The sequence below is a fragment of the Rutidosis leptorrhynchoides genome, chromosome 1 (assembly GCF_046630445.1).
Source record: "Rutidosis leptorrhynchoides isolate AG116_Rl617_1_P2 chromosome 1, CSIRO_AGI_Rlap_v1, whole genome shotgun sequence".
NCBI lineage: Eukaryota > Viridiplantae > Streptophyta > Magnoliopsida > Asterales > Asteraceae > Rutidosis > Rutidosis leptorrhynchoides.
The window spans coordinates 390,732,351-390,752,456 of NC_092333.1; the positions used below are offsets into that span (position 1 = coordinate 390,732,351).

The 20,106-nt window shown below is 37.8% G+C and overlaps 1 protein-coding gene across 1 annotated transcript; it reads left to right on the forward strand.

The window, feature by feature from the left end:
- The first annotated feature begins 15,987 nt into the window (after positions 1-15,987).
- On the forward strand, positions 15,988-16,407 carry LOC139901027 (uncharacterized mitochondrial protein AtMg00810-like). The gene is made up of 2 exons (XM_071883772.1): positions 15,988-16,137; positions 16,243-16,407. Exons 1-2 carry the CDS (start codon positions 15,988-15,990, stop codon positions 16,405-16,407), a joined length of 315 nt encoding a protein of 104 aa, XP_071739873.1.
- The last annotated feature ends 3,699 nt before the right edge of the window (positions 16,408-20,106 follow it).

A 20,106-nucleotide genomic window follows, 5' to 3' on the forward strand; every position in this document is an offset into this window, starting at 1 on the left:
TAGTGGAAATGGGAAGGTATTACGATGGACTTCATTATGAAGTTACCAAGAGTTGTGGGTGGTTATGATACCATTTGGGTGATTGTTGACCGACTCACAAAGTCAACTCATTTCTTGACAATTAAGGAAATAGATTCAATGAAGAAGCTTACTCGTTTGTATTTGAAGGAGATTGTTTCGAGACATGGTGTTCCTGCATCGATTATTTCGGACCGAGACAGTCAATTTATGTCGAGGTTTTGGCTGTCCTTACAAGATGCTTTGGGAACTAAATTGGGTATGAGCACTGCTTATCATCCACATTCAGATGGTCAGAGGGAAAGGACCATCCAAACATTGGAAGACATGTTGAGGGCATGCGTAATTGATTTTGGTAATGGTTGGGATAGATACTTGCCGTTGGCTAAATTTTATTATAACAACGGCTATCATGCAAGTATTAAAGCCGCACCGTTTGAAGCTCTGTATGGTAGAAAGTGTAGGTCTCCTATCTGTTGGAATGAGGTTGGGGATGCTCAACTCACAGGTCCAGAAATTATTTATGAGACTACCGAGAAGATCGTACAGATTAAGAAAAGATTGAGAACCACCAGAAGTCGGCAAAAGATCTATGTCAATAAGAGAAGGAATGATATTGAATTTCAGGTCGGTGATCATGTTATGTTGAAGGTATCACCTTGGAAAGGTGTGGTACGTTTTGGTAAGAGGGGAAAGTGGAATCCTCGTTTTGTTGGACCGTTTGAGATTACTGAGAGAGTTGGACCTGTGGCTTATCGTTTGAAATTGCCACAAGAACTCAGTGCTATTCACGACGTTTTTCACGTGTCGAATTTAAAGAAGTGTTTGGCCGAGGCCGATAAGACAATTCCTCTGGAGAAACTTCATGTTGATAAGCAACTTTATTTTATTAAGGAACCTGTTGAAATTATGGACCGAGAGGTTAAGACTCTGAAGCAGAGTAGAATTCCTATTGTCCGGGTTAGATGGAACGCCAGGCGCGGTCCCGAGTTCACTTGGGAGCGTGAAGATCTGATGAAGCATAAGTACCCGCATTTGTTCCCAGATGCCGAGTCAACCCCTGCACCTGCTTAAATTTTTGGACGAAATTTCCGTAACGGGAAGGTACTGTAACGACCCTACTCTTTCCGTTATCTTTTACCGTTAATTATTTAACGACCGTTATCTGTTATTCGTGCCAAGTCATTTCTATGACCTATATTATTATTTTTGTAATAATATATTAATTATTATGTGTTATGTGAATATTTGTATTCATATTTTAAGTGGTACGTTTCTACGTGTCGCGGATTTCTACCCGGCGAATCTTTTCGGTTTTCAAACCAACGGTCAAGATTTTGGGCTTTTAAAATCCAATTTATTTTAAATATGATATTTTGATGTCATATGATTATATTTAGTGTTTATATATTTTATTCGTCGCGTATTTGTTATCTCTCCAAAAAATCAATCGCGTAGTAGCGTTTTTGCGTTTCGGGCTTCGATCGGGCTTTCGAACCACAAGCTTTTGTACATTTAATCATGATGGGCTAAATGGGAGCCCACTCCCTCTCATTTTTGGCTAAAAATTCCCAAGAGAGGGGGGGGGGGGGGGTTGTGCTAAATCTTGAAACTTGATACTAGTTGATCAAAATTACATCTTAATTCATTTTACCTACATTTTTATTTTGGCTCTCCTCTCCTTTTCTTGTTTTGGCCGACCACCACCAGCAAAAATCATCATCATCATCATTTTTTCATCAAATATAGCTTGGATCATTCAATTGTTTGCATAATCGGATTGCTCTCTTCGTTCTCTACGCGATTACATCCTTTGTTCTTCGATTTGGGTATACCTATGAACCCTAATTTTTCAATTATTATTCATTTCTACTGATTATGTTGGTATTTGATGTTATTATGATAGTATAGCACTTGTGTATTGTTGTATTGATGATTGTATGCGTAGAATTGCTCGATTATACATGTTTTCGGTTTGATTGAATTGGGACAGCAGCTATTTTGTTCATTTCTGACTTTGTGACTGTTATAAAAGTGAAAATAAAGTATCTAGATGAGTTCATCTCATCAAGACATTAATTTTAGACTCCGGATTCATGTCGTTTCGATTCCCGGAGCCCTAAATATGATCAAAGTGGTAATTTGTTAAGATTGAAATGTGATTTTGGTATGAACCAGGTTTGGTCCGACTTTGTGACCATATTTGGTGACTTTAGGGTGTTTTAGTGTGTTAGGACTGATGGTGGGGCGAACTTTCATGTTCGGGTCATCTCAATCCGAGCCACGAATCACCCGTTACGTCTAAAACACGTTTTTGATTGAATTGAAGTTCCAAGTAGTGTAATGGCTGTACATCACGACTTGTGGACTGTTCTTGGGGTGTTCTTGAGAGTATCAAAGTGTCGGGTGGTTTTCTTAGGCGGAGATATATGTAAGGCTCACCGAAAACCGACACCCGGGGCTCACGATACTACCCGATGAACTTTTGATTTAAAACTTATGACTAATTATTAAACTTATGATATAAATAATGGATTTTATTATCATTTAATTACTTATGATAAAAAAAGTAATTATTATTATTTACAACTTATGATATATATTTATTATGTCATTTAATTAATACTTATGATTTAATTAACATTTTAATTAAACATATGATTAATAATACTTCATTATTAATGGAAAATACTTATGATAAGTATTAAAATTATATTATGAGATTATTATAATAAGACTTATAATAAGTATTAATTAATTATTTAATTATTATAAGGCTTAGTTATTATTTAATTATAATTTAATTATTAAATACTTATGATTTAATAATTATAATTAGAAACTTATGATATGATTAATAATTCATTATTAATTAATAATACTTATGATATGATTTGAAATTTATTATTAATTAATAATACTTATATTATGACTAATATTTAATTAATTAATTAAATACTTATGTTATATTAATTATATCATTTAAACTTATATTAACTTTAATAAATCATTTTAATTTAATTAAACTTATGTTATGACATAATTAGACATATTTAACTTTAATAAACGTTATAACTTATATTATTATTATAACTTACACTTTTAAAATTAACGTTAACTATGTTTGACCAAGGTTGACTTTTGAGTTGACTTTCGGTTGACTTTGACTTTCAGTTGACTTTTGTTGACTTTCTAATTAAGGAAATTTTCCTAACTTATAAACTTTCCTAAAATAGCAACTTTCTAAATTTGGAAACTTTCCAAAAATAGAAACTTTCCAAAAATAGAAACTTTCCAAAAATGGAAACCTGCTAAAAATAGAAACTTTCTAAAAATAGAAAGTGTGTGTCCGTAAGCTGTTCCGATCAAACCGATGCATGTTGAGTGTTGTTCTATGTCTACTTGCAACATGTACAATAGCTATCATACTGAGACTTGACCTAAGTTAGTTATTTATATCGACCTGCTTTATTTATAGGTCGGCGTTGTGATCATTCCTGATCACTTTACTTCATTTGCTGTTTGCATATTTGTGTGGTTACTTCGTTGCTATTAAGGTGAGTTATAGTCCTATTTTCTATTTTAAATCTTTTGGGATGAGAATACATGCAATTTATTTTATATTTTGGACACAAGTGGAAATTGGTTTTAATTATTCATTGTGAGTTGAACAAAAATAATCCCTAGTCTGGTATCTGTAATCACTGGTTTCTACTGGTGAACGCGAATCCTACGGATAGATCTATCGGGTTTGACAACCACATTTCGAGCTAGTCGCGCTAGCAATTTATAATCGGATTGTTTAGTACTTCATAATTTGCTGTAGATACACTTGTTTGGTGTATATTATTTATTGTGTTTGACAAGGGTAAATAAATGGTTAAGTGGTTACCAGGTGGCTCACGGAAAATGGAATAATGTTTTTATATGTTTTCTAACATATAATTTAGTGGTCCAAAAAGGAGTTTTTATGTTTTCAAACATAAATTTTTATGGTTTAAATTAGATATTGTTTACAATATTAAACCTATAATTCACTCAATATTTTTGTTGACCGTTACTCGCATGTTTTATTCTCAGGTTCATGATTGATTGCTTCCGCTGTGCTTAGAGAGTCTGCATATTTATGATGGCAGCTTTTGTTAAACATTAACTTGCATTCTATTTTGATACATTTAATAGTGGATGTTGTTGACTTTGTTTTGGTCAACTTTTGGTTAAGTAATAATGTATGGTTTTTCTAAACTTACATATTTTGGTAGGTTTCCTTTATAGGAAATCATTTTTAAATAAAGAATGCAAGGTTATTTATTAAATTCATATAGAGTTATGATCAAGCTGTGGGACCAAGTGACGGAGCCGTTAAGTGTTTTGACGGGGACCTCACAACTATCCAAACCGCATTTTCTGAGCTTCGCACCGTGTTGCATCAATTGTGAGTCTCATAGCCCCACTTTTTACTCGTTTTTACAATTATTTTATACTTGGGGTGAGAATACATGCTCTTTTTACTGATTTACATTATGGAAACAAGTACTTAAACTTACTTATTTGCATGAGTTTCAACCACAAATCCCTTAGCTCGATTGTGAGTAATTACTGGATTGTAAGCGCGAATCATATGGTTAGATCTATCGGGTTTGACAACCCCACCCAAACAGATAACGGGTACTTATTACTTTGTAACAATACACTTGTTTGAGTGTACACTTTTATAGGGTACTAATATGTATATTTGTATACACAAGTGTTAAGCTTCGTATATCAGGTGCTCATGACTTATAAACTTTTTGTGAACTCTTTATAAAAACTAAATTTTGCGGTCCAATTTACATTACTTTATCTTTAGTGATAAACCTATGAACTCACCAACCTTTGTGTTGATGCTTTAGCATGTTTATTCTCAGGTACTTATTGCTTCCGCTAGAACTTTGCTATTGCTTAGAGGTCAAGACCAAGCACTGGAACCAGAGTTAACATTCGCGTCAATGACGATTTTGGCGGGGTGTTACAGTTTTTCCTCTAAGAAATAAATTTGAAGTATTTGATAAATTTCTACAATTCCGTGCATATGTTAAAACATAACTCAACACAGAAATTTAAGCCTTTCTGCAACAACCCGACCTCGTTATACCCAAAAACACACAAATTTTTTTTTTCTGGACTAGTACATCTGGACGGCGTCCAGCTTCCTGGATGGCGTCCAGTACTGAAGACTTGGACGGCATCCAAACAATTGGGACGGCGTCTCAATGAACTGTCAGGTTCTGATCTCGGGTTTCAAATTACATGAGCGGAAATCCCGCTTTCCGATACTTTTAAACGAAAACCTTTTCACAACATGTTATAATAAGTAAAACTAAGAGATTTTCATCATCAAAACAAGTTTTACAACACCGGGCCCACAATGTCCCGTTTTACAAAATTCGTTCAAAATACAAGTTTCGACCATCATAGTTTAAGTTCCAAACGACACCTAGAGCACGATGTTTGGGGTTAAACTACCCAATCTCAGTCATACTTCAAAAGCTAAACACCCAAAAGCATCCCCTATCAAAACAAGCGGGAGACCACTAATCCAACCGAATACCTTTGCCTTTGTCCACGCCGGAGCCTAAAAAGGTAAACAACGAGAGGGTAAGCTAACGCTTAGTGAATGCAATAATTATACACATACACATATAATATACCTACTTGAAATCACTTACTCACATATCGCATACTTGCTAGCAACACAATTAGCTTATAATCTCAAATACAAAGCTATTAACCTCCAATACCGTAAGCTAGCACAACAATAGCATATATATATATTATCCGAACAATATAGTACGCTACACTACAAAACAATAACCATGGTTAACCATTCATAGAAGGAATGGTACTCAAATTTCCCATCGGTGTTCATAACAACCATTAGAGTACTTAACACATCGTACACTAATCCTACGGGTGGCATCTTAACATGTCGATGCTTCACCCCGGGTGGCTTCTTAACACATCGACACTTCACCCATGATAGTTCTTGGAGTGGCATCTTAACACATTGATACTACACTCCGAGTGGTGTCTAGACACGTCAACACTTCACTCTTCATATTGCTTAGGGTGGCATCTTAACACGTCGATACTTCACCCCGGATGGTGTCTTAACACGTCGACACTTCATCCTTTACTTTCTTGGAGTGGCATCTTATCACATCGATACTTCACTCCGGGTGGCGTCTTGACACATCGACACTTCACCCCGGGTGGCGTCTTAACACATCGACACTTCACCCATCATATTACTTTGAGTGGCGTCTTAGCACATTGACACTTCACTCATCACTTGAACGTGGTGTCTTAGCACATCGACACTTCACATCTCACGCTACACAAATAAATACATTATATATCTACGCATATAATTATTCCACTGACCTTAGACCCTTTTGTGAAAGATAACCGAGCTTGCAACTTCAATGTAACGTACCTATTACATTTAGCACATAATCAATCACAACTCAAGTTGGTCAACCAACTCATTCAACATTCTAGAGACTTTTTGACCCAAGGTGCAATTCCGACCCATTTGCACACTTAACCCTAATAATTGGTCAACTTCACCAAAACCCTATCTCTAGTAATTTATGGTCTTAATACCCATATAATCACAAGGTAATCGCATTTTCATACTAGCAAGACAATTTAGGTCATCAAAGACACGTTTTACCCATTTTGAGGTTTACACACCCATTTGGGTCATCACATACCCAAATAACACCCAATTACATAACATCTAGGTGTGCTAGTAGTTAACTAACCAATTTAAGACTCATAAACTCACTTAGCATTTCAAAACCCTAGGTTAGTCATCTTTGAGTCCTCATGACCCAAACTTACCCAAAAACCCTCAAATCATTAGTAAATGGGTTTTATTTTCATCTATAACCCAAACCCTAACCCTTAAACAATTAAGACTAGGAAATCAAGGTTAAGACTTACCACTACAATCGAAATGTAGCTAGTGAGGAGATGAACAACCTTAAAACTCGAGATCTAACCCGAAACAAGCTTCTTCCTCTTCGATTTGAGCTTTCTCACACAAGAATCACTCTCTATCTCTTTAGAATTTAAGTGAAAGAGGTGTGGTAGTTGAAAGTGGAGTGAATGAGGCTTCACCAACTGATCTTGTGGTCTTAGATTCGTTCAACAAGTGAAAAGACCAAAATACCCATTTAAATATCTAAAACAAGTCAGCTGGCCCACCAGACCATTTGGACAGCGTCCAAAGAGTCTGGACGGCGTCCAGCCCTTCAAACTGGGATGGCGTCCCATCCTTCTGGATGGCGTCCCAAACAACTGAGGAAAACTGGTTCTGACAACTCTCCCCCACTTGAACCGGATTGTGTCCTCGCAATCCAAGCCGCATGACAAGAGGGAAGATACACCAACACAAACTCTTCGGGCTCCCAAGTAAACTCGGAACCTTTACTACGTTGCCATTGAACTTTATAAGTTCTCACTTCTTTATTTCTCAACCGCTTGACCTTCTCATCGAGTATAGCAATCGGCTCCTCAACACACTCTAACTTATTGTTTAAATCAATCTCGTCTAAAGGTACCCAAGATGAATCATCCGCAAGACACTTACAGAGATGGGAAACATGAAATATATTATGGATCCCCGCAAGCTCTTCGGGTAAATCTAAACGATACGCAACTTCACCAACACGAGCTAAAATTTTAAAAGGACCAATAAACCGAGGAGCTAACTTTCCCCGTTTTTGAAACTGTATAACACCTTTCCATGGCGAAACTTTAAGCATCACCATGTCACCTTCTTGGAACTCAATTTGTCGTCTTCGCTTGTCGGCATAAGATTTTTGTCTATCTTGGGCAATTTTCAAATGAGTCCGAATCATATCAATCTTGCTATCCGTCTCTAAAACCAAATCGGTACTCCCGATTTCTTTTTGACCCACTTCGCCTCAACAAATCGGAGTTCGACACCTCCGCTCATAAAGCATCTCGTAAGGTGGCATCCCGATAATAGTATGATAACAATTATTGTACGAGAATTCCACCAAAGGTAAGTGCTCATCCCAACTACCACCGAAATGAATAATACATGCCCGTAACATATCCTCCAACGTTTGGTTCGTACGTTCAGTTTGCCCGTCCGTTTGAGGATGATACGCCGTGCTCAATTTCAATTGTGTACCCATATCTTCATGAAACTTTTCCCAAAACCGACATGTAAAACGGGTATCTCGATCCGAAATAATAGATATAGGAACCTCGTGTCTTGATATCACCTCCTTGATAAATAACTTAGACAAAGCCTCCGATGATATCGCTTCCCGAATGAGAAGAAACAAGGCACTTTTCGTCAATCGATAAACTATCACCCAAATCGAATCAAATTGGGTTCTCGCCGTTTTAGGTAACTTTGTGATGAAATCCATGGTAATGAGCTCCCATTTCCACTTCGGGATTTCTAACGGTTGTAACTTACCATACAGCTTTTGGTGTTCGGCTTTAACTTGCAAACATGTGACGCATTGCTCAACATACTTAATGACATCACGTTTCATGCCCGGCCACCAATACTCCTTCCTCAAATCAAGATACATTTTCGTCGCACCCGGGTGAATGGAATACTTTGACTTATGTGCTTCGTCAAGTAGCACTCGCCGACAATAACTCATTTTAGGCACCCACACTTGTCCTTGAAAGGATAACAAACCATGCGGACCTAAGGTTATAGACTGCGTTTGTCCCACAATTAGTTCCTCATGCTTATTTTTAACAAAAGCTTCAATTTGAGTCTCGCCAAGCTTTACAAGAAAATCGTTAGTAATAATCATGCGTAACGATCCTACTCGTATCGCCGGATGTTGACTCTTCTGACTTAACGCGTCCCGACCACATTCGCCTTACCCGGATGATAAAGTAATTCATAATCATAGTCTTTCACCACATCCATCCATCTACGTTGATGATAGTTCAAATCTCTTTGATTAAAAAGGTGTTTTAAGCTCTTGTGATCCGAATAAATCGTACACTTGACACCATACAAGTAATGGCGCCAAATTTTCAATTCATGAACAACCGCCACCAACTCAAGATCATGAGTCGGATATCTCGTTTCGTGTTCCTTTAATTATCAAGAGGCATAAGTGATGACTTTACCCCTTTGCATTAGAACACACCCGAGCCCATTTAAAGACGCATCACAATAAACCGTCATGTCCTCTACCCCTTCCGGTAACACTAACACCGGAGCTTGACATAACTTTTCTTTCAACAATTGAAAAGCAATTTCTTGCTCGTTCTCCCAAGTAAACCTCGCGTTCTTTCTCGTCAATTTCATTAATGGAGAAGTGATCTTAGAAAAGTCTTGGATAAACCGACGATAATAACCGGCCAAATCGAGAAAACTTCGGATTTCCGTAGGCGTAGTCGATCGCCCCCAACTCTTCACCGTCTCTATCTTCCCCGGATCTACTTGAATGTCATCTTTGTTCCCAACGTGGCCAAGGAATTGAACTTCCCTTAGCCAAAATTCACATTTGGAGAATTTAGCATATAACTTCTCCTTCTGTAACGTCTTTAACACATTTCGCAAATGATGTTCATGTTCCTTCATACTCTTCGAATAGACAAGTATGTCGTCAATGAACACAATTACCGACTTGTCCAACATTGGTTGGCACACTCGGTTCATAAGATCCATGAATGCCGCCGGTGCATTCGTAAGACTAAAAGGCATAACCACGAATTCAAAATGCCCATACCGCGTTCGAAAAGCCGTTTTCTCTATATCTTCCTCACGACCAGCATTTGGTGATAGCCGGACCGTAGGTCGATTTTAGAAAAATAAGTCGCGCCTTGGAGTTGATCAAACAAGTCGTCAATCCGAGGCAGTGGATAACGATTCTTTATCGTCACTTTGTCCAACTCTCGATAATCGATGCACATCCGCATACTACCATCCTTCTTCTTCACGAATAAAACTAGAGCGCCCCATGGCGAAGCACTCGGTCGAATAAAACCCTTTTCAAGTAACTCTTGGGTTTGATTTAACAACTCTTGCATTTCCATCAGCGCTAAACGATAAGGAGTTTTAGCAATGGGGGTAGCCCCCGGAACTAACTCAATGCGAAATTCAACTTGTCTTTCCGCCGGAACACCCGGTAACTCAACCGGAAAAACATCTTCAAATTCATTAACCACTGGAATTTCACGAATGGGTGGTGGCTCATCTCGAGTATCAACAACATGGGCAAGAAAAGCCATGCCACCACTAACAAGAAAACGACGTGCCCGTGCAAAAGTGCATATCGGTACAAGTCTTCTTCGCCTATCACCATGAATAATTAACTCTCCCCAACTAGGGGTCTTCACACGAATAGATTTTTCATGGCATGCAATATCGGCTCTATAACGATCGAGCCAATCCATACCAACGACAACATCAAAATCACCCAAAGTCATCGGGATGAGATCAATTTTAAAGTTTTCGGCACCAAACACAACATTACAATTTTTACACACGTCAACCACTAGCACCGTCTTGCCATCCGCTATTTCGACTTCTACCGGATGACTTAACTTAGCTAGCGGTTTATTTAGCTTAGGCACAAATCTTGGAGACACAAACGACAAATTAGCACCACTATCAAAAAGTATCCTCGCCGGATTAGAATTAACCAAGAAAGTACCTGAGATAACTTTATTGGATTGCTTGGCTTCTTCATTCGTCATCAAATAGTTGTGACCCCTAGCCGTACCCACCGCCTTCTCCAACCTCTTAACATTATCATTGCGCAAGTCGGGACATTTCGGCCTCTTGTGCCCTTCTTTACCACAATTAAAACAAGTGATTTTGCTTGCGGAGGATAGACTTGGACATTCACGAGCCATGTGACCCTTTTGTCCACAATTGTAGCACGAATAAGAAAAATCCCCGGAAGCACCCTTCTTCCCACTACTAACATTACCGGAACCCTTCTTGTTCTTTTTGTTTGAAAAGTTCGAATGGCTCGAACCTTCACTCTTTCTCTTGCCAAAAGTGAAGCCACTCTTCCTCAACACGAGCGCCTCAAAGCCTTTGGCCATATCAAACAACTCATCAAAAGTATTTACCACTGCTACGCTAATCTTCTCTTGATAGTTGTCATTTAAAATTCGATAGAAGTCTTCCTTCAACATCTTATCGTTCCTGACATACTCCGGGCAAAATTGGGTCTTGGACAAAAACACGGATTTGAGAGTGTTCAAATCCATCGACCCTTGCCTCAAGGAATGTAACTCATCCTTAAGCCTAGTAAGATCGGCCGAAGTTGGTATTCTTTGAAAAATTCGGACTTGAATTCATCCCACGTGAATTCCATGCATTGCTCTTCACCATAAACTTGGAGCTTTGCGTCCCACCACAACTTGGCATCGCCCCTCAACATACTACACCCGTACCTTGTCTTCTTATCGAGAGGACATTCACAAGTACGAAAGGCCCCCTCCATATCGGAGATCCAACGGGCACTCTTGAGAGGGTCTCGTTCACCTTCAAAGGTGGGAGGTTGAGAATCCTTGAAATTCTTATAGAAAAAGTCTCGTCTTCCAACATTATCCTCATGAAGAACGGCCTTAACTTGCTCCTTAACCACATTGACTAGTTGCTCGTCAATCGTATCTAGAAACATCTTCTTAACATCTTCTAGAAACTCCACCTTTTGACGTTTAAAGATGGCCTCAACTTTGGCCATAAACTCGGAGTCCTCGCTCGTACCTCCATTATCATGTTCGGGTCCATTTCTCGTCTTCATTCTATAAAACGGAAAAGATTAAGCAACGAAACGAAAGGACTTAACACATACGTATATACATATACACCATACTATCCCACCTTGCTCAACAATCGTCGTACATCGCTTCTTTGACACGATTTGAACCCGTAACAATGGTAGCTAATCATTGTTACGCGAGCGTCTATCTCGCTTGATGGTTGTTAACCACAACACAAAACAATTAGCGCAAGGTTAGTTTACATAAACCTAAGCACTAATCAACTCCCGGTCCGACCCGTCTCCTACAAGTCCCGCATTAAACGCATACACATTAAAGTCTAAGTCTAGGCACCTATCTCAAGTCGCCTAAATCCCTTAGACCATGCTCTGATACCACTTGTAACAATCCGACCTCGTTATACCCAAAAACACACCAAAAAAAAAATTTCTGGACTAGTACATCTGGACGGCGTCCAGTATTGAAGACTTGGACGGCGTCCAAACAATTGGGACGGCGTCCCAATGAACTGTCAGGTTCTGATCTCGGGTTTCAAATTACATGAGCGGAAATCCCGCTTCCCGATACTTTTAAACGAAAACCTTTTCACAACATGTTATAATAAGTAAAACTAAGAGATTTTCATCATCAAAACGAGTTTTACAACACCGGGCCCGCAATGTCCCGTTTTACGAAATTTGTTCAAAATACATGTTTCGACCATCATAGTTTAAGTTCCAAACGACACCTAGAGCACGGTGTTTGGGGTTAAACTACCCAATCTCGGTCATACTTCAAAAGCTAAACACCCAAAAGCATCCCCTATCAAAACAAATGGGAGACCACTAATCCAACCGAATACCTTTGCCTTTGTCCACGCCAGAGCCTAAAAAGGTAAACAACGAGAGGGTAAGCTAACGCTTAGTGAATGCAATAATTATACACATACACATATAATATACCTACTTGCAATCACTTACTCACATATCGCATACTTGCTAGCAACACAATTAGCTTATAATCTCAAATACAAAGCTATTAACCTCCAATACCGTAAGCTAGCACAACAATAGCATATATATATATATAATCCGAAAAATATAGTACGCTACACTACAACACAATAACCATGGTTAACCATTCGTACAAGGAATGGTACTCAAATTTCCCATCAGTGTTCATAACAACCATTAGAGTACTTAACACGTCATACACTAATCCCACGGGTGGCATCTTAACACGTCGATGCTTCACCCCGGGTGGCGTCTTAACACATCGACACTTCACCCGTGATAGTTCTTGGAGTGACATCTTAACACATCGATACTTCACTCCGAGTGGTGTCTTAACACGTCGACACTTCACTCTTTATATTGCTTGAGGTGGTATCTTAACATGTCGATACTTCACCCCGGATGGTGTCTTAACATGTCGACACTTCATCCTTTACTTTCTTGGAGTGGCATCTTAGCACATCGATACTTCACTCCGAGTGGCGTCTTAACACATCGAAACTTCACCCCGGGTGGCGTCTTAACACATCGACACTTCACCCGTCATAATACTTTGAGTGGCGTCTTAGCACATCGACACTTCACTCGTCACGTGAACGTAGTGTCTTAGCACATCGACACTTCACATCTCACGCTACACAAATAAATACATTATATATTTACGTATATAATTATTCCACTCACCTTAGAGCCTTTTGTGAAAGATAACCGAGCTTGAAACTTCAATGTAACGTACCTATTACATTTAGCACATAATCAATCACAACTCAAGTTGGTCAACCAACTCATTCAACATTCTAGAGTCTTTTTGACCCAAGGTGCAATTCCGACCCATTTGCACACTTAACCCTAATAATGGGTCAACTTCACAAAAACCCTATCTCTAGTCATTTATGGTCTTAATACCCATATAATCACAAGGTTATTGCATTTTCATACTAGCAAGACAATTTAGGTCATCAAAGACCCGTTTTACCCATTTCGAGGTTTACACACCCATTTGGGTCATCACATACCCAAATAACACCCAATTACATAACATCTAGGTGTGCTAGTAGTTAATAAACCAATTTAAGACTCATAAACTCACTTACCATTTCAAAACCCTAGGTTAGTCATCTTTGAGTCCTCATGACCCAAACTTACCCAAAAACCCTCAAATCATTAATAAATGGGTTTTATGTTCATCTATAACCCAAACCCTAACCCTTAAACTATTAAAACTAGGAAATCAAGGTTAAGACTTACCACTACAATCGAAATGTTGCTAGTGAGGAGATTAACAACCTTAAAACTCGAGCTCTAACCCGAAACAAGCTTCTTCCTCTTCGATTTGAGCTTTCTCACACAAGAATCACTCTCTCTCTCTCTAGAATTTAAGTGGAAGAGGTGTTGTAGTTGAAAGTAGAGTGAATGAGGCTCCACCAACTGATCTTGTGGTCTTAGATTCATTCAACAAGTGAAAAGACCAAAATACCCATTTAAATATCTAAAACAAGTCAGCTGGCCGGCCAGACGATTTGGATGGCGTCCAAAGAGTCTGGACGGCGTCCAGCCCTTCACACTGGGACGACGTCCCATCCTTCTGGACGGCGTCCTAAACAACTGAGGAAAACTGGTTCTTACATTTTCAATGTGATAATGGTGAGGAAATTAACAATAAGCAAATCCACCAATTTTTTTTTTAAAATAATGGTATACACATACGTTTTTGTTGCCTTCACACCTCATAGCAAAACAATAAATCCGAACGCATGATACACACTATAAACAATCTTATCCGCACTCTCCTATTCCAAGCTCATCTCCCACCTACTTTCTGGGTTGAGGCTCTTCACATGGCCACCTACCTCTTAAATCTTCCTCCATCCTCCACCATCAACTATGAGATTCCTCACACTCGTCTATACAAATGTCCACCATATTACTTCACCCTTCGTATCTTTAGATGCCTCTGCTATCCTCACCTACACACCAATAACAAACTTGCTCCCCACTCTACTCCATGTATCTTCCTGGGTTACCCATCTAACCACCGTAGGTATCGTTGCTACGACATGTCTACTCAAAACATCATCCTTTCTCGTTCTGTCACATTTGACGAGACTTCTTTTCACTACAGCTCCACTATAACTTCCATAGCTACATCTTATAAATTCTTAGAGCCTCCTCCTCCATATCTTCTCTCGCAGCATCTCTGATCCTCCCATCACAGTCCCGAGGAGCTAATTACTCCTCCCACTCTTCCTACTCCACCTACTTTGTCACCAAATCCCATTCCCGATCATTCACCTCTAACCCCCACTTAAAACACTACTTCTAATCACCTCATGATCACCCATCACCACCTTGGCACAACCAAACCCGTTGAATGTCTAAATCTCCATGTCATCACCCCGTCACCCACTCCCAAAACATATTCCCATTCCTTTATTGACCCTAACTGGCATCACGCTATGACCGACGAATATAATGCTTTAATTAAAAATGGTACTTTGACCCTTGTGCCTCACCCTTCCGACACGAACATAGCTCGCTCCATGTGGTTATTTTAAGCACAAGTTAAATGCAGATGGTACATTGAGTATGTATAAGGCTTGACTTGTTGCTAACAGTCGTAGTCAACAGATTGGTATTGATTGTAATGAGACCTTCAACCTGGTTGTAAACCAGCCACTATTCGGACTGTTCTCAGTTTGGCGATTTCTCGACACTGGCCCGTTCATCAGCTAGAGGTCAAGAATTCTTTTTTCTTCACGAGAATCTTTCCGAGACTATATACATGCACCAGCCTCCTAGTTTTTGGGACCCTGCTCACCCTGATCATGTTTGTCTCCTTCATAAGTCTCTTTACGGGCTTAAGCAGGCACCCCGGGCTTGGTTTAAGTGATTCGCGGGTTATGCGCAGCGTGTTAATTTTCAAGACAACAGATGTGATCTTTGCCTGTTCATCTATAAACAGGGTTCAGATACTGCTTATCTTTTATTATACGTAGACGATATTGTCTTGACAGCCTTGACACCTACATTTTTTTAGCGTGTTATTTCTTCTTTACATACGGAATTTTCGATGACAGAGCTTGGTATGCTAAACTACTTCTTAGGTAATTTCTATCACCAAGCACCTCTTCTGGGATATTTCTCTTAGATAAAGTATGCTACTGAGATCATTGAGCGTGCCGACATGGCTAGTTGTAATCCCAGCAGGACACCGGTAGATACCAGCACTAAACTCACTGCATCTGGTCCTCCTTTTAAAGACCCCACTATGTATTGTAGTCTTGACGAGGCTCTTCAGTATCTTACGTTTACTCGTCCAGATACTTCGTATGCGGTACAGTAGATTTTTCTTTTCATGCACGATCCTAGAGAGCCACACCTCGCTGCTCTCTGGCGTACTATACAGTATGCTCTGGGAACCATTGATCTTGTTCTTCAGCTGGTAGCATCATCTATTACCTCCCTAGTTTCATACTCAGATGCCGACTGGGCAGGCTGTCCATCTAATCGCCGATCCAACTCTGGCTACTGTGTTTTCTTGGGTGATAATCTGTTGTCCTGGTCTTCTAAACGACAACAAACTCCATCTCGCTCCAGTGCTTGATATCGGCTAAAAAGTCACGTTTTTACCCCTGATATTATCCCCATTTATGATAAAGTTGTTGGGGAAGGATGTTGGTTTATGCTTAAATATAATATTAATCTTAACTAATGTCAAAAAGTGTTCTGATGATGACACTTGCACATAACTAAAGGTTATGGCAGACATCTTGACATAAATATACAAGTTCACTAATCCACACTTACTCTAGCAAAAGACCAAAACCAAATAAAGATTAAAATGAAAACATAAGCCACAAGGTCGGGTCCACGGTCGACCGTAAGTCAGACCTTGGAAGCCCTGCACCCTAGTTTATGAAACCAGGTGTCCACGGTTGACTCCACGGTCAACCGTGGGTCAACCGCAGAAGGTTCTGTCCAAACTTTTGATCAAATAAAGTTTGACCACTTCTGGGCATCTATAATATTTAGCCCACCATCACGATTACTTCGATTTAAATAAGCATAATAATAACTTAGCTACGAGACATTAACTTAAAAAGGTTGAACATAACTTACATTGATTATTAATAGCGTAGTGTTACACGGACAGAATTTTGACTTACACACTTACAGCATTCGCTAACATAACCTTATTATTATTAATCTTAAATTAAAATTAAAATTATAAATATAAATATATATATATTTGTGAGAGAGAGATTGATAAAGGATGTCTTAAATTCGGCCAAAACTCGCGAAATTTATAGACCTGGCCAAACTTTTGGGGCCATGCGATCGCATGGGCTTCCTTTGCATTTGCCATGCGGTCGCATGGAGTCTAGGGACAGCTCACAATCTTTTGTTTTCTTGTTTGCCGATGATTTTTAATATATATATATATATATATATATATACATATATATATATATATATATATATACATATATATATATATATATACATATATATATATATATATATATATATATATATATATATATATAATTTTAAGAATTATTTATATATTATATTATATTCATGTGCATAGTTGACTTGTCATTTTAGCTCCGTTGCGTCGCGCGTTGAGAGTTGACTCTGGTCCATGTTCCGGATTTTCGAACGTCCTTTCGTACTATTTAATATCTTGTACTTTGCGTTTTGCGGCTTGTACTCTTGTGATTTTGAGACGTTTCTCATCAATAAATTGAACCTCTTGGATTGTACTTTGTACTTTTTAGCTTTTTGGTCATTTGCGTCTTCAATTCGTCGAATCTGTCTTTTGTCTTCACCTTTTATTATTTAAACGAATATAACTTGTAAATAGAACAATTGCAACCAAAAGCTTATCTTTCTTGAAGGATAATGCTATGAAATATATGTTTGTTTTTAGCATTATCAAATATTCCCATACTTGAGCATTGCTTGTCCTCAAGCAATATAGAACTTGAATATAACTTTACTAGAATCACTTCTTTATTCTTCACACTTTGTACATCAGTGATTTTAATACGGCGTTATGAACAATGATAGTAACGTTGTGGTTTACAGTTCCACATGACTATAAAAATTTAGATCCTTTAGGAAATTGGATCTTTATGAAAACATTTGACCTTTTGAAAATTCAATCTAGCTTTTACCCTAGATAAGTTTTTCGGAAGAACCCTTCACCGGTGTTTGCAAATTATTTTTGTGGGTTTCTGGGTTTCAGATTTGAAAATTTTAGCTCAAAACTTGCGGTTTTGTGTCACCTACTTGCTAACCTTGTATTGAGAAAGCAACACGTCCAGTATACTTGCTCTGTATATTACCTTTTGGTAAACTACCGTCCGGTTGTAAAGGAAAGCGTTGAACAAGCAACTGTTAAGGCAATATCCCGTGACATGCTTTTGATTATGGTCTATATCGTGTCGGATGCAATTACTATCCTTTGTAGGAGCAATAGTAAAGATCACCCTATAGTTTTTCGGTCTGGTACAAGGTCTTGTCTTCGACCATGCTATGCAACCACCTTTTGTTACGGTTGACACCCGATTTGGTTCAGGTGACCTAATGAATTTCAGGTGAATTCCAAGGATTTTACGTTCAATGGTAATGAACGCATTGAAAATAGGGTTTTCAGAAAACAAATCGGTTTGTAATTTGACCAAAATATTTTCTCGTTCAAGCTCGAGTTTAGATATCATTGAATTCCATGAGTTTGTAATTCTCAATCTTTAAAAGTCAATCTCAAGGATTGAGTAATATCAGGCTTAAAAGCTGATTTTTGATCTTTAAGGAGATTATCCTTTCTGGGGATCTGATTCATTAGTCTTATAAGCTAATTTGCACGGTGCCCCCCTCCCCCATTGTACGAGACAGATCCTCTCATGGTTAGGATAAGTGTAATGACCTGAACTTTTCCATGTTTATATATATTAATTGAGATTGATATTTACATGACTAAATGTTTCCAACGTGTTAAGCAATCAAACTTGTTAAGACTTGATTAAATGAAATAAGTTTCAAATAGACAATTGATCACCCAAGTTGACCGGCGATTCACGAACGTTATAAAATTGTGAAAACTACATGTTGTGGTATATATAGACATATATATATGGTTGACATGATATTATGATGAGTAAGTATCTCACTAAGTATATTAACAATGTGTGATATACATAAGAAATGAGATTACTAAGTTAAGAAACTCGAAATGATATATATAACGATTATCGTTATGATAACGTCTACTAAATACATATGTATCATATTAACATATTGATACACTATATTTAACATGATAAAATGATATTTAAATATATCATTAAGTGTGTTAACAATGAACTACATATGTAAAAATAATACTACTAACTCAACAATTACGAAACGAGACTTATATGTAACGATTATCGTTGTAACAATATTTTAATGTATGTATCATATTAAGAGATATTCATACATCATAATATCATGATAATATAATAATTTAACATCTCATTTGATATAATAAACATTGGGTTAACAACATTAATTGAGATCGTTAACTTAAAGGTTTCAAAACAACACTTACATGTAACGACTAACGAAGACTTAACGAATCCATTAGAATGTATATACATGTTGTGTTTTGATATGTATTCTTACACTTTTGAAAGACTTCAAGACATATATCAAAGTACTTCTACTTAACAAAAATGCTTACAATTACATCCTCGTTCAGTTTCATCAACAATTCTACTCGTATGCACCCGTATTCGTACTCGTACAATACACAGCTTTTACATGTATGTAAAATTGGTATATACACTCTAATGATTAGCTCTTAGCAGCCCATGTGAGTCACCTAACACATGTGGGAACCATCATTTGGCAACTAGCATGAAATATCTCATAAAATTACAAAAATATTAGTAATCATTCATGACTTATTTACATGAAAACAAAATTACATATCCTTTATATCTAATCCATATATCAACAACCAAAAACACCTACAAACACTTTCATTCTTCAATTTTCTTCATCTAATTGATCTCTCTCAAGTTCCAGCTTCAAGTTCTAAGTGTTCTTCATAAATTCCATAAGTATAGTTTCATAAAAATCAAGAATACTTCCAAGTTTGCAAGTCTACTTCCAAGCTTTCTAATCTATTCCAAGTAATCATCTAAGATCAAGGAACTTTTGTTATTTATAGTAGGTTATCTTTCTAATTCAAGGTAATATTCATATTCAAACTTTGATTCAATTTCTACAACTATAACAATCTTATTTCGAGTGA

Coding starts and splice junctions, on each gene's coding strand:
- LOC139901027 (XM_071883772.1), top strand. CDS start 15,988: ATGGCTAGTTGTAATCCCAGCAGGACACCGGTAGATACCAGCACTAAA. Junction 16,138..16,242: donor GTCCAGATACTTCGTATGCG/GTACAGTAGATT, acceptor CTTGTTCTTCAG/CTGGTAGCATCATCTATTAC.